A 25,194-nucleotide genomic window follows, 5' to 3' on the forward strand; every position below is an offset into this window, starting at 1 on the left:
CAATAAAAAGTTTCGCTACCCTCCCAGAGTCTGCATTTACAGTTAAAAACCTCTAGAGCGCAAAAAACGAGGCCAGAGGGTTTCGAGGGACGCACGTGCGGATCCAGGGCAGTCTGCAATGGGTTCGAGGAGTCGACGCTTCCATCTTCCCAAGTTTGGGCACAAGGGCTGTCCGTGGAGCCTCAGTTCGACGCAGTTCGGATCTGACCAACTGAGCAACTCGTAGGAGACCCGTGTGGGCTTAAAAAAAACCCACCCCATGTTCCATGATCCGGTTATGCTAACAGTAAACAGAGTCCTAGGCAACAACAAAAAAATTCACTTTTTTCTAACATCATTTGAAATTTTGTGTCCCGGGGTTGTTTGGTAAAATGGTCTAAAAAACGATGCATTTCCCAAAGCCAGAAAAAAAAAAACCAAGGTGAAAAGAAACAAAATAAAACACAAAAAAGGATTGAGCCGCTTCAAAAAGAGCCCAGGCCAGTTCAGTCCAAGCACGACCCTTCCTCCATCACCGGTCCATCATGCTGAGAATCATCTCTGGGGTGAGGTCTCCGTTGGGCGCTTCCACCGCAGCCGGCTGAGCTCCGGCCGTCGCCGCTACAGTCTCTGCTTCAGGCTCCTTCTTGACTTCCACGATGATGTTTTCGATTGCACCCGTGTTCTGGTCTTCCACCTGAATGATTGCTGTCGCTGGTGAAAGGGAACAGAAAGAAGTCAGCGCGCCTCCCCAGGGAGAGAGTCTCGAGTGTGTGTGTAGATGCTCGTTTCCGTAAGGACACAGCCAGGCCTGCGTACGCACACGTGCGGCAACTGCATGAGTAAGACTGAGCTCAGATCGACAGCTGAAATCTGGCCTCTTATCATGAAGTCATCAGCCAGCAGCCTTCAGCGAGACACCCCTTCGGCCTCAGCCCCCACCCCCAATATGGAGATACGAATACTGATCTAGTGAACAGGTCTTTTGGGCCCGAATGATGCCTATAAACCGCTCTGGGTACTTGAGAGTGCTAGGCAAATGCCAAGGATTGTTATTATGAACCGCAGTAACGCAGTATCGGGTGCACAGTTGCTTGAGAATCTGAAGGAGTTGGGGGGAGGCAAGAGGAGGAGAGAAGCCAGCTGTTATGGGTGTGAAGATGGGTGTGCCTGAAAGGGTGTGGCTGGTTCCTAGTGAAGTCTGAGAAACCAGAGGCAGCAGCAAAATGAGATTTCCACGGGGCTGTACCGTGATGGCTCCGCACCATTCCCTCCCTATGACCAGCAAAGCCAGAATGAAGTATGCAGAATTCAAAACTGCAGAGCAATGCAAAAATAGGAGACACAGTACCCATTTTTCCATTGGCACTGCTGGAAGCCTGCTGGGTGACCGTGGACCCGTGAGACACACTCTTCCGAACCTACCTCACAAAGTTGTTGTGAGGGATAAACTAGAGGAGAGGAGAATGATGGGAGGTGTTTGGGGTCCCCATTGGGGAGAAAGGCAGGATATCAATTAGCTAAAAAAATAAATAAGGGTTGCTGCACAGCCGCTCGGTATAGGATTTTAATTGCTTTTTTATTTTTAGCAGAGTTTGCACACAAGCCTTGACAATAACAGAATGCTGCGGTTACTGTATCCGGCTTTAGGCAAGAGGAGCAAAATCCAGCCGTGGTGACAACAGCTCCATTCATCTGAATGAAGCTTGTGCCTAAGGTGTGGGGGAAGAGAATGGAATTGACCAATGATAGTGCATCAACACCTGGTGGAGGCCTCCCTCCGCCTAATCAGCCCCAGGAGCACATGGCCAGCAGAGGTAATTTCTGGCCATGGTGCTCTGAATACCTTGGTAATGTACGTGAGAGCTTCTGTGGGAACTGTATGCATGAGACTGATCTTCTATACAGGCGAGCCCTGCCCCTGAAGCACCTCCAGAAGAAATGTCCCTGACGTGAATTAGTCACACTTGTCTGACTGGCATTTGAGAGACGGAGGGCTTTGTGGGCTGGCGACATAAGGGTGAATCCACACAGCCAACGTTCATCCACTGACGGAAAAGGCTCTTTGTCGATGCATGGCTAAAACCGAACGCACCCTGGTCTTCAGACACTGGTTTCGGGGCCCTGGAGGTTGGAAGGCTCCCAAGCGGGCACTGGCCTGCAACTGGAGCAAGTGCTAAAGCACCAACAAGGTCAGGAAGCTTGTGAATTTTCAACTTGAGGTCACTTAATAAATTTAAACGAAAATAATGAAACAAGCCGTCCATCTGGGGTACGAATATTCAAAATTCCATGTAGGTTCAGTTCAGACATCATGATAAAATCAGATTTACCAGGCTCATGCTCTGCTTCTCTCCTGTTCTTCCCACAGTGTGCCAAGATTGGTGACTACAGCCTTCAACTACTTCTAATTAAGCATAACAGCCACACGTCTAATTAAGCATAACGTCCACACATATTCAAAAGTCACAACTAATTTGGTGTATGTGAAGATTACAGTCTTCAAACTTGACACACTCCAAAGGATAGGGGGGTGGTACAAGCCTGACAACCAGGATTGTGACCATCACAAACTCCAGATGTGCCTGCGATGCCTGAAGCGAGGCACTGAATCTAGTATCCAGGACAGATTTCCAAGAGTCTCAGTGAATCTGAAATACATTCACTTCCATGAGCTAGAAATGTGCTGGAAGGAGGGACGTTGGAGAAGAATTAAAATCTGTTACAAAGCGTGGAGGTAGCTGATGTCAATGACTCCAGTCTTCAGAGACGGAGTCTATATTTTGCCACGATTATGGTCATGATAGTCTCCACCCACCTTCCCTGCCACTACTTCTCTATCTACTTCCCTCTTGTTTGAGGTAGGTGCCCCCTGCCAAGCCCTTGACTCCTAATAAAGCGTGTAACTTTTGGCCGCCTTTCCTTTCCCCTCTTTTCCCGCGACCCAGAACTTACGCTGGGGCTGTTTTGGTTGGTTGGCTTTGCCGGGCGGCCTTCCTCTTCGTTTCTTCGCTGGCGGTGGTGCTGGAGCCACGGGTTCCACTTCCGGCTCGGCCTCTATTTCAACCGCTGTCTCTTCCTCCTCTTCGTTATCGTCCAACTCTGGCTCTGCATTTTCCTCTTCAAGATCAGGAAGTGACCAAAGAAAAGAAGTATCAAGACAAATACCAGTGTAGGCGAGAGATCCAGTGTGGTGTAGTGGCTAAGAGCGGTGGGCTCTAATCTGGAGAACCGGGTTCGATTCCCCACTCCTCCACATGAAGCCTGCTGGGTGACCTTGGGCCAGTCAGAGTTCCCTCCAAACCCTCTCAGCCCACATGGAGGCAGGCAATAGCAAACCACCTCCAAACATGTCTTGCGTTGAAAACCCTACGGGGTCGCCATGAGTCAGCTGCGACTTGATGGCACTTTCCACCCTCCAGTGTGGGTGACAAATAACAAATGATTGAAATGCAAGGCTGGAGAGTTATACAGTGTGCATATGCACAAGTGCATGGCTATGTGTGCAGTAACATGAGCTCTTCTGGAGACAGCTGAGTCCTTACCACTGTCGGAGGAGTCCTCTTTCTTGGAGCGCATCTTTCTCTTTCGCCCACGCTTCCCCTTCTTGGGCTCACCTCCATTCTCTCCTTCTACCCCATCAGGGCCTGTGCAGTTATCTGCATGTCGGGCCATGGTGTTCTAACCAAATAAAGGGAGACAAGCATTAGAGGTCACCAGAACCTACCCCTTGAACTGACATAGATTTCATCCATCAAAAAGAGGCCAAATCCCAGCAACGGGGCTGGCTGTAATGTTGAGCAAAGGGTACATGCCACGCTCTTTCCTTAAGCAGTCCTGCCTTCAGGTGCAGAACTATGCAATATGAAGCCAAAATTCAGTGCTGCGACTTTTCAACAGTTTTATTTATTCACAATCCCACTATTGCTTTTATAAATTCAATGGAAAAACTGCTCCAGTTGAAATGCACAGGCAAACCTGGGAATACATCTCTAGCATGTATTGATTTTACCATTTCATCATCCTAACGGTATTCTGTGGCCTCTTCTTGCAATGGAAAGCGTAGAAGTTCTGATTTCCAACATATGACACAATATAACAAAACAAGAAGGGTCTTGCTGGATCAGACCGGTGGTCTAATCTAGCCCAGCATCTTGTATCAAAAAGTGGCCAAACAGCTGCTCTGGAGGGAGGGCCAACAAACAGGGCACAGAGGCCGAAGCCTGCTCCTGCTGTTGCTTCCAAGCACTGGTATTCGAACTGTGAACACCTGATCATGGAGATTCCCCTTAGTCAGCATGGTGGGTAACCACTGATGGACCTGTCCTCCATGACCTTACCTAACCCCCTTTAAAACCATCTACGCTTGTGGCTATCACCAAATCCTCTGGCAGTGATTCCACATTTCAATCACTTATTGAATAAAGAAGTACTCCCTTTGGCCTGTCCTGAATCTACTGCCCCACAACTTCATTGGGTGCCCTCTAACATTCTGGGAGAGGGAGAAAAGTTCTCTCCGTCCACTCTCTCTGCTACATGCATAATTGTATAAACCTCTTCCATGTTCCCTTCAACATTTTTTCAGGGGACACAACAGAGTTCAAACAGAGAGCGTAACTATTTCTCTCTTTAAAGGTACAACCAGCAAAATGACTTTTGGAGCTGGCTTTTCCCAAAGCAATATCCCTTTAAGTAAAAAATGCACGTCTGCGTGGGACCATGCCTGATGGATCTCTTGCAGTCGCCTCTTGCTTACAGCTCCATGCAACGACCCCTGATCACTTACACGGCGTGTGAAGGTTTTGCCACACTTGGAGCAAACAAAAGCAGCCGGGACGAAGTTCGGGTCATGGTAGCGCTTGAAGTGCATGTCAAGCAGCTGCTTCTGACGGAAGGTTTTATCACAATGGCTACAGGCGTAAGGCTTTTCTCCAGTGTGGGTTCGCTTGTGCATAATCATGTGCCTTTCCTAGAAGGAAACAAGAAATGTGCCAGTGGTTAACACCGGCCTCCACCATTAGTCTAGGGCATACAGCCCTATTCAGTTCTTTCAAGCAGGCCAGTATAATTACCTGCAAACCACACCTGGCCAGATTAAGGATCATGCTCCGAAAGGTTCACAAAAGCCTCACCTGTCGACACGCATAATCACACTGGTCACACTTGAAGCGCTTCTCGTTCTTGTGAGATTTCTGGTGCTGGATGAGTGCGTATCGCTCGTGGAACACAGCATCGCAGTAACGACATTTCTTGCCCTGCTCAATATAGGAATGCTGCTTCCGCAAGTGGACACCTAGCGAGGGAAATAAAACCACATTTAACGAGCGGATTTTGCTGCCTAGCCTGTGGAATACGGAAATTGCTCGCACACCCTCCAGAGACTAAATTAAAGTTCAGCTGAGCCAGCAAATACCGTCTGGGTTAAGCTAAAATAAACATTTTAGTCAACCGTGTTTTAGATCTCAAACATTCTGCATGCGTCCTTTCGTCAGCATTTTATTAGCCTTCGGGATAGGACGGGATTTTTAAAAGAGTCTAAATCATTACTGCACCAACAAACCTGTACAAGTGCAGTATTTGAAATGCTTCTTGTATTTTAGGCCCCCGTTTTTAAGAGTTGGTTTTATATGCCGACTTTATCTACCACTTAAGGCAGAATCAAACAGGCTTACGATCACCTTCCCTTCCATTTCCCACAACAGACACCTTGTGAGGTAGGTGGGGCTGAGAGAGCTCTAAGAGAGCTGTGACTAGCCCAAGGTCACCCAGCCGGCTTCATGTGTAGGAGACGGGGAAACCAACCTGGTTCACCAGATGAGCATCCACTGCTCATGTGGAGGAGTGGTGAATCAAACCCAGTTCTCCAGACAAGAGTCCACACCTCCAAACCACCACTCTTTACCACTACACCACGCTAGCTCTCAAAAAAAAAGTGGGCTTCTGCCCTTGTGATTAATGGTGTGCGTGTGTGTGGGGAAAGAGATCAAACGATACAAGGAAATACATGACTGATGAGGATGACGTTTATACCCTGCGCAACCTCCAAAGGACTCAAACGGTTCTCCAGAGGTTTTCCACTCAGAAAGCTTACAAGGCAAGCCTTTGCCAGGCGCCTTCAGATCACTTCCTGGGCCAACACCCCACCCACCCGTTCACCTCCAGGATATTCCTCAAAGGCAGAGGCCTTAAACTAATCACCACCTCTCCTTCGACCACAAGCCAGACAGCGCTTACCCAGGTCACTCTTCCGCGCAATGACTGTGTCACAGTGAGGGCAGTGAAACTTGGCCACATTCTCTGTGTGCTTCTGCAGGATGTGCATCTTCATCGTTCCACTCTGGGTGAAGCGAGCGTGGCAAATGTAGCACTCGTAGGGCTTCTCACCTTTCAGGGGAGAGGGAGAGAGGGAGTCAGTTTGAGAGGTTCACGGAAAAAGGAATCAAGCAATGAGACGGGGCAGTGCTTGGAGAGCCCCCCCACCCCCCTACAAATCAAAGCCAACTGGTTGGGATGAACAGAATGGAGACAGCAAAACTCGCCATGTTCTGCAAGTCAGCTGCAGCAATGATCAGGGTCTGCTCTGTGACGCACAAAAATCTCCCAGCCCATTACAAACACCCCATCACCAAAGATCTGTTGAGAGTTTGTCAGGGAGCTTCCATTTCTGGTGCAGCGCTAGAGGTTATGCTGTACTTTGTAACAGTTTGTGAAGGACAGGGCCAAATGTGGGAGCAAAGACTCGGCAAGATTTCTGTAAGCAATCCCATTTGGCACTGAAGCATTCGAAGTGTGCGCTTGCCCTTCTGATTTTTGCTTTTTAAGCAGACGGAGGCATGGGTTTTACACATCAAAGGACCAGAGCACGCTGAAGCTGCAGCGTGCATGGGCTTCTGTGTTGACATCACCAGAGCACCATCCGTACCAGAATGAGTTCTCATGTGCCTCTTCAGTTTGTAAGTGTCCCTGCTGGCATAGCTGCACAAGCTGCACTGGAATGGACGCTCTCCGGTGTGAGAGCGAATGTGACGTTTCAACTTGCTGACCTGAAACCCAAGAGTGCAAAATGGGGTTAGTGACACAAGAATCAAGGCAGCTCTACAGAGGGAATTCCCAGTAATTACATTCCCACAACAGTGCAATATCAACCCCCACCTCGGTCAGATCTCTTGTCAGATCTCAGAAGCTAAAGCAGGGTCAGCCCTGGCTAGAATTCAGATGGGCGACCTCCAAGGAATACCAGGGTTGTGACGTGGAGGCAGGCAATGGGAAACCACCTCCAAATGTCTCTTGCCTTGAAAACCCTACGGGGTCACCATAAGTCAGCTGTGACTTGAAGGCACTTTAACACACACAGAAAAAAGTCAGATGCTACAACAAAATGGTCACTTTGGACTCCGCCTCCCCATATCCTACAAACTCCCCATATCCTACAAATATCCCCACAAGCAATTTCATCGCAAAATGTTCTAACTTTTAAAATGCTTGCCACCCGTTCCTGCGAGATAAGTTTAAAAAATGGCGGCTTGCTGTTTTTCAGAAAAGCAAATGGGAAGATGGGCAGCTAGAGAAGGTGGGGCAGACTATGCTAAAACGACCCCCTACTTCCCAGAGGCAGGCAGGCAGGCCGTTTGATGAGAGCAGATGTGTTGCGCCCGATGGCACCCCCGTACAAGGAGAACAGCCACTGGGAGCAACAAAGGAAGTTTCATGGTGTAATTGCATGTTTTCTGAGAAGCCATCCACCTGCAGCAGTCAGTTGATTTAGACACCCGCAACACATTAAGACCCAGAAACAAATAACAAGAAACACAGTTAATTATGCATCAAGTTGTTTTTAAGCATCTAGTAGAGAACGCTGAAGGAAAAGACACAGGCACCAGTACTGGGAGAAAGGGAGACCCAGACGCACCTCCACGCTGGCGTAGTCACACATGGAACACTTGAATGGCTTCTCGTGGGTGTGTTTGTAGCGGCGATGCCGAACCAACTCTCCGCTCGTCACAAAGGCCATGTCGCAGTCGGGGCACTTGTGAGGACGAGTACCTGAGGGGACCCAGACAGTGGCATTAAAAACAGCCTGAACAGGCAAGGCTTCACTTGGAGGGGACTGGTGCTGCCCCATCTGAGCGTGAAAAAGCAATGAGGACGTTTTTAAAGGCAAATTAAATCCAAAAAAAGTCAGTACGCCCAAGGTCCTAGAACGCAGCTAAGGTCCTAGAACGCAGCTAAGAAAAATGTTTTCTGCAGCTCCCTGACACGTTTGTCACCCCCACCTCAGAGCGGCATTTCACTTTCGTTTTTGCTCCTGATGTTATATGCTTATCACAGACTGTTAAAAGCTATGAAGAATCCAGGTAATTTGCAGTGTTGGATAACTGGTTTCTAGCCCTCGTGGACAAAAGAAGACGGTTTTATGGCCAACAAGGACTGGCTGGAGGGTCTGCTGAGGTCAGAGATAGGCTATGAGGAAAGAAACAAAAATCTAGACGCCCCCCCCCCCAGCCTCAATTATTCCTCTTTTCCCCGACTCCAATTTTCCTTGCCCATTTCCAATCCTAATGATCTGGTTTAAAATTTCAACCCCAGAACCCCCTAGAAATGTGTTCAGGAGTTACCAGCGTTATCTGAACAGTACCTGTGTGAGTGTTGAGATGGTTTCTCAGCAGAGTGACCGTCCGGAAGGCTCTACCACAGAGGTGGCACTTGTGCGGCCTCTCATCAGTATGGCTTTTCATGTGGCGGTCCAGATTAGAACGGCGTGGACAAGTATAACTGCACAGTTCACACTGGAATGTCTTCTTCACTCCTGTACAGGAAGTCAGCCCTTTTAGCCCTCTTAAATGGCAGCCCAGCCATACACAGACTGGTGCATGCAGCCAGGAGTAGACGGATGCCATCTATTCCACAAACCCCTATTCCAAGGCGCATCCGCCCTCACATGTTCTCCCCCACCCAATCTTAAAAGCACTGAAGCAAGCAGGGCAAGGTGTGCCACATCCAACTGAGCCAAGGGCATCTTTCATAGAACTAATCCAAGTGGACCAAGCAGGTAAACTATGCCACACTCACAGAAGGCGGCAGCTCCCCAACCCAGGACAGCCAGCCAGAATGACCTGGAGGAAAATTCCTTCCATACTCCAAATTAAAGCCATGAAAACCCACCAGTCACCCCTTTATCTTTACTCTTCATGTCTGGCAGCTTCTGATCCTTAGGGCGGGGGAAGAAGAATCTGCCCTCTAACCCCCTACAGACCCCAACTGTGGCATCAAAAAAACCCCACACTAGAACAGGCTTTCAAAATTTTATCTGGGTGTTTATAGATTACTGAGGCTCTTTCTTTTAGATCCAACCCCAATTGCAAATGCATCACTTACCTTTCTTTTTAATTTTTGTTGGCTTAGGGGGCTTCATGTTGCCCACCACCTTTTCTGCATTGACCTCTGAGAGCAAGCCCTCTTGCTGCTCCTCTTCAAAATCATATACAGACACGTCCACATCTTTCCCCTCCTCAGTGTAACGGAGTTTGCTCTTTTTGGCTTTCTTTGTCTTTTTGGCTGGAGGCTGGTAGTCCGGGTCCTTTTGCCAGTTGGGATCTTCCTGTGGCTGAAGTTCAGCTTGTTCCAGCGTCTCCACCTCCCCGTTTGCACCGACTTTGACCACCTGGAAGCCTTCTGGCAATGGGAGGGTGTGGCAGATCATGGGCTCCCCCTCCTGCAGGCCTCCCTTGGAGACCTCGTTTTCGTACGCCCCCTGAAGTTCTTCCACAGAAGCAGCAGCGACGGGTACAGACACTGGGACAGGCACCTGGACCAGCTGCAGCTCTCCAAGGTTTATAGGCTGCTCTTCCATGTTGACAACCTGAAGAGTTATTATTTGGGTGTCGTCCACAGTGGCCTCGGCGTCCTGTTGCACAGCACCCTCCATGACTTCAGTTTTCATCTGAAGCAGGGTTGGATCTATCTGTTCCATCATCACCATCTGGACGCCACCAGTGACATCCTGCACCACTTCAGTCCCATCTGCCTGGTTGGGCGGCATCGGGCAAGCATCCTCTTCCTGCCCACCTTCCCGGCGCCTTTGATAGGTCTTCCTTTCTTTGCTTTTAATGAACGTTTCAGACTCCTCACCGATAGCCTCAACCACTTCACCTTCCATGTCACCTTGCTGGTGGACAACAAAAGAACAACAAAGAAAGCTCAGTTTAGGCAGCTGTCTTGACAATGTACGAGAACCGTTGGGACAGATTCTCACACCTAGGGCAATTTGACCAGACAAATATGACACGCTGTACTTGCTGAAAGACAGCCCTGAACTTTAAAGCAAAACCACGGCTTCAGTTGCTGACACTCTGTTGATATGGGCCCATAATGTGAAAGAGAATGAACTGCAGTTCATATTGAGACAAGACTCGGGGCACAAAAACAGGCTTGCGGGGAAGTCTCGAGGGACAGGAACGCATGATGATTATTTCCAATAAAGGCAGTGGGTTCTACTGGTCTCCTCTCATTATATGCATCAGCCACCACAGGCAGCTTCAACAAGGACTTGGGCTTGGACATTAGTTCAATGTTTTTCAAACTCTGCCTTCAGGGAATATTTTGGGCCACCTGCTTGGCCGAAAGAGGATTCTTGTATGTCACTGAGAATCTGTGTATGGGGAATGTTATAAGGCTTACGCTCAATTCTTGTACAACTCAAACAGGGTAGGCTTATTAGACTCACAACTGCTCTACATTAACTGCATGCACCTTAGCTTGCACCCATTCACTCCAGAGGAATATTAGTGGTGATCGGCGGACCATTTTAGAAACTTCCATTCCTTTCCACAGCTAGGAAAACCTTCAACTGCTGGACTGTGACCAATGGCAGCAGCACCATCTTCTTTAATTTGAGAGGGGGGAAATAGCAGGAGAACGTTGGGAGTATATGGGGGGGGGCAATGAGAAGGAAAAACAGGAAGAGGAAGAAAGACACACAGCAAAACATTTAAAAGTGGGTCCCACATTGCATGCTGAGGTTAAAGGCTGGTTCTGAGTCTGGAAAAGGTAAAGAACGTGAAGATTAAAAAAAAATACAAGCCCAAGTTTTGCTGATTGAAGTGCAGGGTGTTTCCTTGTGATTACCTCAACCAGCCACCAGGGGACACTAGTGTGACACACTATCCCTTCAGAGCAGCGCCTCCCTGCAGGAAGCCAAAGAGCTTCCCTCTCATTTGTCTTCTGTCATCCCTACTTTAAAAATAAAATAAAAAATAGAAGACAGGAGACAATTTGACCAACCCACTGCAGAGGCAAAAAGAACTTTGCCTTCAGAACAAGCCAATTGTGATGAAACCAGGGCAATATCTTCCATTATCTCCAACGTTTCCAAAAGCACAATAAAGGCAGCAAGTACAGGCAACAGGTCAGAACTGGCCAACAGGACTTTCACAAGAATCAAAAAGGGGGAAGGTGAAAAGATAGAGAATGAAATGAGAAAGGCCACACACAAGTGACAACTCAGTTTTGGCAGAAAAGGGCAAAGCAGTGCATTAAAAGGTCCAAGATTAGTAATTTTTTTTAAGTGGACGTATAGCTCAGCCTACCCCCCAAAGGCTCAAAGTAGGTAATCCAATTCAAATAGGTAAAAACAACAAAACGAGACTATCTGGATTGGCATCTGCACATAGAACTTATCTGTAGGTGGGAAGGGTATTTTCATTTTCTACGGCAGTCTAGCAAGCGAGTCCCCAAAGTCCCATATTAGCCATCTGTGGTACATAGACAGCATAAAAAGAGAATTATTCTTGACCCTGCCAATTCAAAACAAAAAGCTTATGTGTGCCTACTTGCTTGGAGATTTACTCAACGCAGGTGGTCAGGAAATAGCCTTTTACAAGTCTGCTCTAAAGCACCACCATGCCAAATACCAAAGCATTAGAAGAGAAGCTGTGGATTGCTGATGATTTTGCATGCCAGTATATGTATGTGTGTGTGTGAAGTTCAGCCTTGGGCATCTCCAGTTTAAGGATCAAAAACAGAAGTATTGGGAAGGACCTTTCTTTACTTCAGAGGTCCCCAACACCAACTGTTTTTAGGCAGTGGGTGGGGCCAGGAAAGGCTTTTGCCCAGAAAGGCTTTTGATTGACTGTTCAGGTTTTTTAAAAACATTTTTGCTTTGACAGCAGCTGCCATGACAGTGCAAGGATCTACACTGTTACTGAAGTTAAGCTGCGGCAATCATCTTGTAGCTGGCTCCACCTCTTGCGGCAGCCATTTTGTTGTTGCGCCCACCATGTTGCGTCAGAAGTCCAAATGTGCCCACAGGCTCAAAAAGGTTGGGGATCCCTGCTCTACTCCAAGAATTGCTAGACAGCACTGAATGAGAGAGGCCAACAGTCTGACTCCATATACGGCCATTTCATGTATATTCAATCTGAAGCTCATACACACAAAAGCTGAACATTTTCCAGTGCTAATGAAGATGCTGCGAGAAAACCCCTCTACTTATTACCAGACACTAGGTACTTTGCAACATCTCGCAACTGAATTCACTATGCTTGGAGAGCTGCAAAAACTTTTTAAAAATTTTTAGACCAGCTTCTGGTGGCTGGTACTAATTAGGGTTTATTTTCCTGAGGCTTACTTTTGTGTTGCTTTGGGCATGTCGCCTCACCCCAAGACTTCTAGATGCAAGGGCACAAGTGAATTACAGCAGGCTTGTTCCTGCTTGCGCATAAGGAATGCTGCTGTTTCACAGGCGATGGTTAGGCACAGAGATCCTGTTCTCTTTGAAAGTAATAGCAGAGGGAGCGTGGCATTTGTCCGGATACAGCAAGTTAGGTGTAAGGAATGCCTCATTTGATTTTTCCTTGCAAACCAAAAACCTCACCCTTAACTGCCCTTGAAAAAGTAATGTGGTTGTGTGCGGAACAGAGGAAGCCTGAGATGTCTGCAAGATTCTAACATTGTGCATGTGAATGCTTTCAGAATCTAATGAGTCAGAACTGGCCAACAGTTTAATCTCATCAGCCAGGTAGTTTTTACAAGACTCCTAGAAGTTCTCAGGCTTGTTCCAGCAAGGGACCAGGAGAACTGATCTCCTCAACTGTAGAACTGGTAGTAAGGGGGGCACGGATGTATGCATTTGGTGTATGAATAATCAAACTCAGGAAGCTCTCATCCTTTTAACACTGACATGTGCACAGTCTCCCTGCAGGAATATTCTGCAAGATACAGATAGGAAAGGAGAAAAGGTTAACAAGCACTATTTGGAGCCAGGGCAGAAAAGCTTCAGGGCGTTAGGCGAATCTCCACTGGCAATAGACCAAAGTCCATTTTCCATCTGAAAACTTACTTCCTGTTTAATCCAGCCTTACCAGAAGTGAAGTCCTACCCAAGCAAGGAATGTGGTGGGAATTAGGTGGTAAAAATATGAGGTGGCAGAATTAACTGGACCACGTCAGACTGCAGGCAGAGGAGCACACAGTGGAATATCGCTCATGTTTAAAGAACTCCCTGCAAATAAAAAGTCAGCCAAGAAAAGGAAGTGAATAATTTAACAGAATTGTTTTATTTTTGTTTCTGATGTGAAGGAGCATTCAGACCTGCAGTTCATTCTACTACTTCATTCTCCTGTCTGCAAAACCAGATGCCATGCAGAACCACCTCCCCATGTTGTGTGTGTGTAAAGTGCCGTCAAGTCGCAGCTGACTTATGGCGACCCCTTTTTGGGGTTTTCATGGCAAGAGACTAACAGAGGTGGTTTGCCAGCGCCTTCCTCTGCACAGCAACCCTGGTATTCCTTGGTGGTCTCCCATCCAAATACTAACCAGGGCTGACCCTGCTTAGCTTCTGAGATCTGACGAGATCAGGCTAGCCTGGGCCATCCAGGTCAGAGCCCTCCCCATGTTAACGAACCACAAATGCAATTAAATGTGTGTGCTTAACATGATGCTTTCCTGAGATTAGGATCACAAGAACAACAGCGTGGGTGGCTGGTTTTTGCTTGTCAGCAGTACGAGTGATACATCTACTAAAGTGAGCCAGGAATTCTACCTCTTGCACACACCCTCCCCCACAATAAATCATTTCATATCTGGCCAGGTCAGCTAGTGTTATCTGCACGTGTGGGAAGAGGTTTTTATTCACTGATTTATCGCTAATAAGGTTGGTGCAGGAGAGAAACAAGGCCCAGAAACCCCAAGGCGGCAAAATATCTGGTTAGTCAGATGCTCTTCCAAGACACCCTAAGACCTACCCACTGTCCTGTAACGTGCATCACATCCACAGACAGAGGCGCACTGATGCTGGAAAGGGCACAATATATTGCTCTTCAGCAAGCACCACAACATCTCCTGTAAGCATCACTTAGGCACAAGGCATTTCCAGTGGATCAGTTTTATGATCTGAGGGTGTGAGACAAGATAGGGAACTTGACATTTATATATGCGCAACTGGGGACCAAAGACAAAACTACTTTAAACTTTTATACTTTAAAAATGCACAAAAGTAACATTTACATGCTTTCCCCCTTATCCATGGTGGGAATATCCTAACTATTATTCATCATGCACATTCTTGATTTCCTACCCCCTCTGTGCTGCCTCCTTTTAGATTGCAAGTGATTTCAGCAGGGGCTTGTTTGGGCTTTTTCAATTTTTACTTAACACTTAACTTTGATGTGGGGGGGGGGGAGGAGTCAAAGTTCCTAGGCATAGACATCTGGGATCTTCTAACCTTGTGACTGTCATTGTCACTAATTACAATCTGTTACATGTATTCATTTAATATTTACAACTGGAGATTTAATATTTACAACTCAATTTTTGCCTGTCAGCCCACCACCAACTTAAAATAAGGGACTGCAATATTTAGTTGATCAATCAGGCAGATTTTGACCAAACATTTTCATAGTAAAAAAAAACAAAGTGACCATAATTTAATTAGGAAGCAATTTTAAGACATCTTATCTCTCACTGAGGAGAGAATGTCTATTCTAAGAGGATGCTCACTCCAAGTGCATAATCAATGTTCTTCAGAACAGTTGCTCAGACCTATATGAAAAATTAATAACGATTTTAGAAATCAATGACTGACTTTGCTCCTTAAGGATACAGTTCAAACAGGGCTCTGGATCCATGTATCATTAAGAGGGGGAAGGGGAATCTTCCAGGGCACCCAGCAAAACAGTAGTCTAACAGTCACACAAGTCTACAGAGCTAATACAAAGTGTCATAGTTTGGAGTACATCGTCACAGCAACTAAAGAATAATTCAACTTAGATGTTGGCTACAAGACAAACTGGCACCAAAATTCGATCCAGTCTGCATTTGGCAGGAGAAGACAGGTATGCCAATACTGGCAGCCAAGTCAGTTCTGCTTATTTTTCTACGCCTGAATAATCAAGTTCAATGGAAGAGCCTGTTAGTTATTCTTTCGCTCAGATCTGATGAGATATCAAGTACATAATGCCATTTAACCCTTAAGTGTCACAGTGCAAAATCATGACTTTGCTCCACCATACCTTGGCAGTTCCAAACATAAACATACACAGCAGCAATTAGTAAAAAAAAGCTTTAATAACAAATATCAAAACTAAGGGGATTTAAATAATCAAAGACGTTCTCTAAACATAGGGGGAAAAATCTAAGACAAGGGTGTCAAACTCAATAGTTATGAGGGTCGGCTATGACATAAATGCTACTTGCTTGGGCTGGGCCATGACTCGCTGGCCCAGATCAAGAGTGGGGTGTGTGTGGCTGCCTCGGGGGCTGGATAAGAGCTCTCAAGGGGCTGGATCCGGCCCACGGGCCTTATGTTTGACATTCCTGGTCTAAGGCATCCAGCACTGATTGTGCGTACAGATGGAACTCAATTCCCAGATATAATTTTGAAGCAGTCAGCACTGCAAAAAGAAACTTTTTGGCAACATTAATATCAAGAGTCTTGCCTCAAGACCTCTGCCAATCCACTTTAGAACGGTTCCAAGAAAATCATTTTTCTCTGGAGTTACTTGCAGAAGAATCTGGAAGGAAGTTCCCCCCTTCCCGAAGCCCAATAAGTGAACAGAACCTCTCAGAGCTTGGCACAGCCCCCTTTTAATGAATGGTAACTGTAAGTGCAGCGGCCTCAAACAAGCAAGGAGAAACCATGTCTAACTGGCTACAGCGATTCTTTCGGAGATGTTCTGGTGACATTTCCCTCTCTTTTGTTACTTAGTTACTTGCTACAAACATATGCATGGTTTCTGACAGTTTTGGTCCAATTCACATGTGTCCCATCTCACTTGCAGTTGAATGTATGAATGGTCTTCAATGGAAAGGAGAGGTGATGTGTACTTAAACTGAGCAGGGAAAAACTAGGTCTTGTGGCTTAACTTGGAGCAGAGAGCAAAGACTTTCTAGAGAGAGAAGTGTTTCTGATCTTTAATGAAGGGTGTGTGTGTACGCTTGTGTGCTGTATGCATTCAAGGCTATTGCATGCTGGGGCCCTCACTCCTGCCATGCCTATTAGATGATGTCATGATCCAGTAAAAAAAAAAGTAGGCTGCTACTTACACAAGGGTGTTCCCGTCTTAATGGAATATTCTAATAATAGCAACAAGCAGTCAATTGACCAGAATCCCAAGCTTACATGAAACACTCGTGTGCATATGCCAAAGCGATGTCTCACGGCACCCAGACAGTCAATTCAACCCCATTAAATGAAATGTGCATAAAACTAGCTTACTTGAACTTGCATGCATATCTCGCCCCCAGTGAGCAGGAAAATAAATGTATTTGTTTGTTTATTTAGATTTTATCTTGTCCTTTCCCGACCAAGATCAGGGTGGCTCACATCCAACAATATTCCAGTTAAAACAATATCAGAATAATAAATAGTTTCAAATTAAAACCAATGATAACTCGAAACTAAACATCTTAGGAATGGCGATTTACGACTAACTTTGATTATCAAAACAAGTCTGGTTTTTATTCACCTTTTTATTTCATCTTGGCTCAAGTCTAGACATATGAATGCAGCAGTGATGCAATGGTCAAAAAATGAATGCGCACGTGTTAACATTCTCATAGTGATTTTAAACCAGGTTGAAAAAAATATATTTGCAGTAATTTCCAAGCACGGATTTAGGATCAGCACTAGGTTGCTGTTCAGACTGCACACCCCAAGAGTCATGACTCACAGAGTAATCTGAGATGTCCAAGAGTAGCGGTGGTGGTGGAAAATTCAGTCACATCGCAGCTGACTTATGGAAACCCCATAGCTTTTTCAAGGCAAGAGACATTCGGAGGTGGTTTTGCCACTGCCCGCCTCCACATGGGCTGAGAGAGTTCTGAGAGAATTGTGACTGGCCCAAGGTCACCCAGCTGGCTTCATGTGAAGGAATGGTGAATCGAACCCAGTTCTCCAGATTAGAGTCCCAACGCTCTTAACTACTAAACCACGCTGGCTCCGTTCAAGAGTACCTCTCTCCTAAATACAGGTCATAAGCTTTCAACAGTGAGGCCGTTTGCTTTTGACAAAGCAGAGCCCATGAGAGCGTTTGCAAGCAGCAGTTCTAGCCAGCTGTGCCTTCTCTAGTCCCAAATCTCCTCCCCAGAGCAACTTTTGTTAAAAAAAAAAAAAAAGATCTCGCATTAGCAGAGTCAACTACGGCTAAAGGCAAGCTGGTGTTTGTCTCTTGTTCCCTAACTGCCAGAAGCTGCATGAGGCATCAGGTGCCATTACTGAGCAGCCCATTGACGCTAATACTTCCTGCAGGGTGGAATAAACAAAACATCAAGGTGACTGATTTCGCTGGGGCTCACAGGCAAATGGAACACCCCACCCCCAACAAAGCATCATGAATTCATGTTCTGGGTTTAAAAGGGGGCAGGGGGAAGAGATATCAGTGCTTCCAACTTTGCCTCTCAGATGCAGCTCCTCTGGCTCAGAGTCAATCCTTTTTTCAGTCATTGCAAACAAAAGAATCTTTCTGGACTCAGCCTAAGGTACCCTTTGCTTGCAAGAAAGACACCCAAAGAAATCAAGAACAAACTTTTAAATTATGGACAGCCTGAAGGCAGCTGGGAGCTGCCAAAGCTCAATGGCAAGGTACATTTGTGCTTAAGAACTTGGGAAACAGCTGACAGAAGACTGAACAAGATGGGATGGACCAGTGGGATGATTTCACAGAAGACATCTTCATCCACAAGTGCTATTTATGTAGCCCACCCAACAAAGGGGTGGAAGGGGGGGAAATTGTCCCAGGACCTAAGATCACCTTATCCCAGAATATCTTTCCAATTTAGTGAATTCACAACCACATCTAGTTTTCCCTTCAGCAGCAACCTTCAGAGAAAGGAAAAGAAACTACACAAGAGGAACTAAACATGAGATGCTGGTATTCTCCAACTAGCCATATAATGCTGCAATTTGGAAATACACAAGACCAAAGTGCGGGCAGTCAGCCTATGCTCTATGGCCAAACTCTCATTTACTACACAAACCCAAGAGATCCCAATGTTTCCGGCCAGGGCATGACTACAACCAATAATGCACCAACAATAACTTATATAAAATGAATTATGCTGTGCATAAACTTGCACACTTTATTCTGAAGGCTTTTTTGACAGATGTTGATCAAATGCAATAAGCAGCAGTTAGGTAACTGGAAGGTACGTACAAGGGGGAAATAATTTGTTATATTTGTATTACTCCTTACTTCAAGGAGCTCAAAGCTGTGATTGCTTTACCATCACCTCTCTTGGTCTCGTCTATTTTACAAGGATTTGCCAAAGATCACCCCAGGAAAGTTCTAAGCTGAGAAGGAACTTCCAGATCCAGCACTGTACCCACTACACTATATTGGTACTCTCAACAGGGGTGTGTGTACTGTGGGCACCTTCTGGTTCTTGGAGTTATCAGTGAAGGGTTTCACTAAAGCAGTACACAGCAGCTCCACTTCTTGAATAATGCCTGAGAATGCCTGTGGTTTTTTTTTCTTGACTCATGAAGCCAATTACAAAGCCCAGAAGTTTGTTTTTTAAAAAACATGCTAAAAAAAACCTGTTCTGCTACACTAGATTCCACACAGTAGAAGAAGAGTTGGTTTTTATATGCCGACTTTCTCTGTCACTTAAGAATCAAACTGGCTTACAATCACCTTCCCTTCCCCTCCCCACATCAGACACCCTGTGAGGTAGGTGGGGCTGAGAGAGCTGGGATTAGCTCAAGGTCACCCAGCAGGCTTCATGTGTAGGAGTGGGGAAACAAATCCAGTTCACCAGATTAGCCTCTGCTGCTCACAGGGAGGAGTGGGGAATCAAACCCAGTTCTCCAGATTAGAGTCCACCGTCCAAACCACCACTCTTAACCACTACACAACGCTGGCTCCTTTTGTTTTCTGAAATTACTGCTATGCCAGGAGGACCAGGATACTTTTCTTATAATATTCATTTGAATACAACTACACTGAATCTGGTATCACATCAGATGGCACAGGCCAACTATGATTACATGAAACAAGTTCATTAGGGAAGATGTACCTCCTCACCCCCAAGAAGAAATTAATTTCCTCAGAGTCAAGATGGCACTACATTAAAAGGGACAAAACTTTTATCTTAAAGCGAGTTTCCATATTTATGAAGCAGATTCTCAAATTATTACTTTTGGCTGAGCCTCAGAGTTATTTAAAAATATACACCAAGTTCTGTCAGAAGCAGTAAGGGTACATCCAGTCCTTAGCAGTGCTGTTAACAGAGAATCCAACACAATTATGGCAAGAGTACAAATTTATACACAGATGCGTTTGGATATTTGGAGATTAAGGCAAATGGATCTCTGACCTAAGATGAATGTGCCAAAATTAATAAGCTAGGCAGAAGAATTCAGGAAGCTTTAAGGCTACATAAGCCAAACACAAGTTCAAGAAAGACAGGTAGCAGCAGGACATTGGCACTGTTCAGATACAAGCAGGGAACAAACATGGGCAAGTCTGAACTATTCACAATATGCTCTGAGGTGCAATCCAACGAATACTTAATAGGAATGGAATTTATAACCAAACATGCATGAAATTGGGCAGATAATCTGACCATGAATATAACTGGGCAACAAAGTAGTCTCAGCTAAAACCCACTGAAAATAAAATAATGGAATTATAGCTCACAGTAAATGCATTTCCCACCAGTTTAAATGGGTGTAACCTCTACTGGTTTGAGCTCATTGTCTATAACAGTAATAAAATCATCAATCTAAATCCATTTTCTCCATTGCACCACACTGTGCAGTTCACCACTAAGCCCATAAATTGTAGAAAAGAGATTTACGAAGCACAGGCTGCCCACCTGTTCCAACATCAGGAAGAAGGTGTTCTTTAAAAAAAAAAAAAAGTATCAAAACTCAACTGAAAAACCCCTTCTGGGTTACAGAGTGGTTGGCCATTTACTGATGAGTCATATGTGGAATGTCACAAAGTAAACAGACTAACCACATATGTTTAAAAGTTGGATTTTAATATAAGCAGTTAGGAGAAGTCCATTGGGCTACTCAGAAGATTACTACAACATTAAACGCATACAGAATTCCAGTGGTTTCTACCCAACACAGTGTGGTGTAGTGGCTAGAGGGTTGGACTAAAGGTAAAAGGTAAAGGTCCCCTGTGCAAGCACCGGGTCATTCTTGACCCATGGGGTGACGTCACATCCCAACGTTTACTAGGCAGACTTTGTTTACGGGGTGGTTTACCAGTGCCTTCCCCAGAAAAAAGGGTTGGACTAGCATCTGGGAAAACCAGGTTCAAATCCCTTCCTGTTGTGGAAGCTTGCTGATTGACCTTGGGCCAGTCACACTCTCTCATCCTAACCCACCTCACAGGGTTGTTGTGAGGATAAAATGGAGGAGAGAAAGGTCAGCTGCTTTGGGTGTCCACTGGGTAGAAAGGTGCTGTATAAACAAATAAAATAAATACTATGGCAAAACAGCAATGGCAAGCACTGGCAAACCGTAGAACTATGTCAAGCTGCCGCACCTATAAAGGGCTATTCCATTAGGAAGTTGCCTAATATCAAGCACTGGCAGCACTCTGCTGTCTCAGTCAGGTGGTCATTTCCACCACCTGACACCAGCAATCCTTTAACTAGAGATGCTAGGGGCTGAACGGTGGCCTGCGAAGCTCCCTCCCTTTGAACAATCATGGCTAGATGGTCCAATAATTTCATTTACAACCCCCCTGTGTACCAGTTCGTTATGTCACACCATGGAGCTCAGGACAGCAAAGGCTTGGGATCTCAGCAGCTGCGTACCTCCATGGGGGGGGGGCACAGGAACCTTTGGAATCGGGTGTCACAGTTTAAACCAGAAAGGGAGAACAGAGAAGGGGGAGGGCACTTTTCTGAACTTCTTTCAAGACAATTCACTGGTGCGGTGGTGTCTATGGATGGAAGGGCTTAACTATTGACTAATCAGCCTAAGCAGGCCTTAGGCAATTCACCCTCTCTCCTCCTAGCCTCCCTAAAAGGAGGGCCTACAAGCCGACTAGTTTCACTGCAGCAGCTGCAAGGGTGGTTGAAATGCACACTGCCTTCTAAACTGCTTGGGTTTAAACTGTCAAGTATGCAGAATCAAAAAAAGAGGCAACACACCTTCAAAACAAAACAGGCCAGCAACAACAACAAAAAAAATTCAAACCTGTGAATTTCCAAACAGTTCATATGGTGACCCCAAGTCCTAATCACAGCATAATAAAGCAAACAAAGATAAACAAACGAAAAGCTCAAGGAATCCCTCTCCTTCAGGAGTATGTCCCCCACCCCCCTTAGTCAGTTGTGACACAGGGGCAATTAAGCAAAAGAAAATTAAATCCTTCAAAAGCTCTGAATCACACATCTGGTTAGCCTTCGAAGGTGCTCCTTTAACCCCTGCCTAATTTTCCGGGCTTCCAGAAGTGCATCATTGGAAATGACAGAAAAGAGAAGATCCTTATCAAGGGGCAATAATGAATGGTGTGTGTAGAGAGAAGAGCTGAATGAGAAAGAGGCTAAAGTCAGGGCAGAGTGAGTCACTGCGGCCGCCCTAATGGGGGGGGGGGGAGAAGAGAACCTTTGCCCCAGAGAAGGAAAGAGGGGAAAGAGGGGAAAGTGAGTGGGTGGGTGGTGAGTGGGTAGGAAGAATCCCAGACCTTCCAGAAGCCCATCCTTAGAAATGACAGAAAAGAGCAGATCCTTATCAAGGGGCAATAATAATGGTGCGCGTAGAGAGGAGAGCTGAATGAGCAAGAAGAGGCTAAAGTCAGGGCAGAGTGAGTCATTGCGGCTGCCCTAATCGCCGGGTGGGGGGGGGGGGAAGGAAAGAAGAGAACCTTTGCCCCCAGCGAAGGAAAGAGGGGAAAATGAGTGAGTGAGTGGGTGGGTGGGAAGAATCCCAGACCTTCCAGAAGCCCATCCTTGGAAATGACAGAAAAGAGCAGATCCTTATCAAGGGGCAATAATGAACGGTGTGTGCGGAGAGGAGAGCTGAATGAGCGAGAGGAGGCTAAAGCCACGGCAGTGTGGTCATTGGGGCCGCCCTAATCGCCGGGGGGGGGGAGAAGAGAGAGAGCCTTTACCCCAACGAAGCCTTTACCCCAACGAAGGAAAGAGAGGAAAGTGGCGGGTGGGGGGGGGAGAGGCAATGGGCGAAAGTGGGGGGGGGGAATCCCAGAGCTTGAACTGGGTTCCTAATATCAAGCACTGGCAGCACTCTGCCATCTCAGTCAGAAGGTCATTTCCACCCCCCCACCACCCCTCCTCCTCCTCCTCCTCCGCTTCTCCATGCAGCCGGTGGCCATGCAGCAAAGCAGGCCGGGCGAGCTGGGGCGTCCCCTCCTGGCGCTGCCCGCGCGCTGCCTGGCGCTGCAGCTCAGCCTGCCTTGCAAGAGGGAGCTCGAGCTCCCCCGATCTGGCGCTCGCTCGCCGCGCCTCTCCTCACTCCGCAGCGCGCACAACACACACACACACACACACACACACAGAGAAAACCAGGCGGCGGCGGCGGCAGGCCGGCGGGAGCGGGCGAGCCCGAGAAGGACGGACGGCGGGGACGGACCGAGGAGCCCGGACGGGGGCAGAGACAAAAGGCGCGGACCCCGAGGGGAGGCCAGGACGGCGAGGGACGCGGCGGGAAGCGGGGCGGAGGCGGGAGGCGCTTCGGGCCGGGCCTGCGAGGGAGGGAGGGGGGGGAAGGGAGGGAGGAAGGAAAGCGGGCGAGGCGCCGGTTCCGACCGGATCGGGCGTGTTGGGTTGTTGTCCCCCCTCCCCTTCTCGGTTTTTAAACGTTGAGGCGACGGTTGGCCGTCGACGGTTGGCGGGTCCCCACAATGGCGGCCGAGCCGGAATTCATGGGGGTTTTGTTTTTAAAGGAAGGCCTCGGGTGGCTCTGACAGGCCCGGCGCGGGCGGTTGGGCGGGCGGTTGGGCGCGGGGCCAGGCCTCGGCTCTGCTGGCGGCCAGTCGCGGGCCCCGTCAGCGGCGCTGCGCGGCGAGGCCGATGGGCGGCAGTACCAGGCCGGCATGAGGGCGATGGGGACGGTAGAGGGAGACAAAGCCCCGCTCCCCATCGGCGGCGGCGGCGGCGCCGCGGCGGGTCCCAGCCCGAGCCCCATCGTGACACCTAGAGGCCGGAGAAAGCGACTGCAAACCCCCCGCGCCGCTTACCTGCCCCGGAGGCGCCTCCGGGCCGCCCCTGCTGCCCCGGGCCCCGCCCCGGCCGGGCCCCCGCGGACCTCCTGCCGCCGCCGCCCCCCGCCGCTAGCGGCCGCCGCCAGCGCCCAGCACCAGCTCGCCGTTTAATCGCTCCCACCGTCGCCTCCTCGGACACAAAATGGCGGACGGCGGGGGCAGTGCGCCTGCGCCGGCCCGGCAGCCGCGGACCGCCGGAGCCGAAGCGCGGAGGGAGGGGGGGGGGGAAGCGGCCGCGCGGTGCACCATGGGAGGGGCCGCTGGGCGCCAACTTCAAATGGGAGGAGGAAGCGAAAACGGGCGCGCGACGTCACACGCCCTCACCTGAGAGGCAGAGAGACAGAGAGAGAGAGGCCCCTGCGGACCGGGCGTGGGCGAGGCTGGGCAGCCTCGCGGCGTGGCGCCCCCTTCAGGAGCCTGCCGCCTGTCGCAGAAAACCAAGCCCCCCTCGGGCGGATAGTCCGCCTGAACAGCCATGTGCAGATTTAGGCAGAGGTGCCCATCCCTACATAGATGCCTCCCAGCTGATCGAAAGGAGCTTTGTTATACTTCCCCTTTGGAAAGGGCTGCTCTCTGTTCTATTTGGGTTCCTATGCTGTGACCACCTTTTTTTTAATATATAAATTTTTATTAATTTTTATAACATAACACAAATACAATAAAAGATAATGTAAAAATAATAATAGTAAAAAAGACACTTAACATAAAAAATACAAAAGAGTATCTGTATATGTTAATTAATACATTCGTAGTTACAACATTATAAAAACCAAAAAGATACCCCTTCACCCCTACACCCACCTTAAAAAAGTGACCCATCACCTGACTTCCAAAGAAGTGTCTTAACAGTTTTAAAAACCTCTATTAACAGTAAAATATGAAAATATTAAAACTAGTTTCTATAACTCACTAATTAAAGTAGTAAAATCCATTTTTGCCAGTTTAGCCCAATATGTGGCAGCCTTTGCCCAAGTTTTTTTATATTCATCCATATCTTTTCCATGTAGGAATTTGGTTAATTTGGCCAAGCTTTGACCACCTTGACAGGCGGAGGTTCAACAGGCAGAGCCGCCAGCGCTGGGAAATCCTGCCAGGCCTGTTGAACTGCTGTTTTCTGAGAGGCACTTTGCCAAGGGGGAAAAATAAACACAGTGGCGTCCTGTTTGCTCACATGTATTTGAGTGCCATTCACAGCCTTAAAAAAAAAAAATCAATGGGCAGTTTTCCCTTCCCTCCTAAGAAGATGTGGACTGCAGCTACTGTTTTTCAAATGCCACCGAAATGTGCTTTTTCAACTGGAAGGAACAGTGAAAAGGGTAGATAGATTGACACTGTCAATGCTTACAACAGGTAGCTTGAAATCCATTCTGTGTGGATGAACTGCCATTTATCTCCCACCCCACAAATACTGGGACAGAAGATCTTGGGTCTCAGTAAGAAAGGTAGGCTATAAATAAGGCTGTCAACCTCCAGGTACTAGCTAGAGATCTCCTGCTACTACAACTGATCTCTAGCAGATAGAGATCAGTTCACCAGGA

At 47.4% G+C, this 25,194-nt stretch overlaps 1 protein-coding gene across 1 annotated transcript; it reads right to left on the reverse strand.

Annotated features, from left to right (window-relative positions):
- Positions 1-333: 333 nt before the first annotated feature.
- Positions 334-23,687, reverse strand: CTCF (CCCTC-binding factor). Its single transcript, XM_056862532.1, has 11 exons — positions 23,633-23,687; positions 9,355-10,144; positions 8,615-8,785; positions 7,889-8,022; positions 6,902-7,022; positions 6,214-6,363; positions 5,112-5,272; positions 4,766-4,948; positions 3,525-3,660; positions 2,935-3,099; positions 334-693 (listed from the first exon to the last, which is right to left on the reverse strand). The coding sequence occupies exons 2-11, from the start codon at positions 10,133-10,135 to the stop codon at positions 512-514; spliced, it is 2,184 nt and encodes a 727-aa protein (XP_056718510.1). The 5' UTR covers positions 10,136-10,144; positions 23,633-23,687; the 3' UTR covers positions 334-511.
- Between the last annotated feature and the right edge of the window lie 1,507 nt (positions 23,688-25,194).

The sequence above is a fragment of the Euleptes europaea genome, chromosome 17, assembly GCF_029931775.1.
Source record: "Euleptes europaea isolate rEulEur1 chromosome 17, rEulEur1.hap1, whole genome shotgun sequence".
Classification (NCBI taxonomy): Eukaryota; Metazoa; Chordata; class Lepidosauria; order Squamata; family Sphaerodactylidae; genus Euleptes; species Euleptes europaea.

Coding starts and splice junctions, on each gene's coding strand:
- CTCF (XM_056862532.1), bottom strand. CDS start 10,135: ATGGAAGGTGAAGTGGTTGAGGCTATCGGTGAGGAGTCTGAAACGTTC. Junction 8,786..9,354: donor AACAAAAATTAAAAAGAAAG/GTAAGTGATGCA, acceptor CTTCCTGTACAG/GAGTGAAGAAGACATTCCAG. Junction 4,949..5,111: donor GTGATTATGCGTGTCGACAG/GTGAGGCTTTTG, acceptor GTTTCCTTCTAG/GAAAGGCACATGATTATGCA.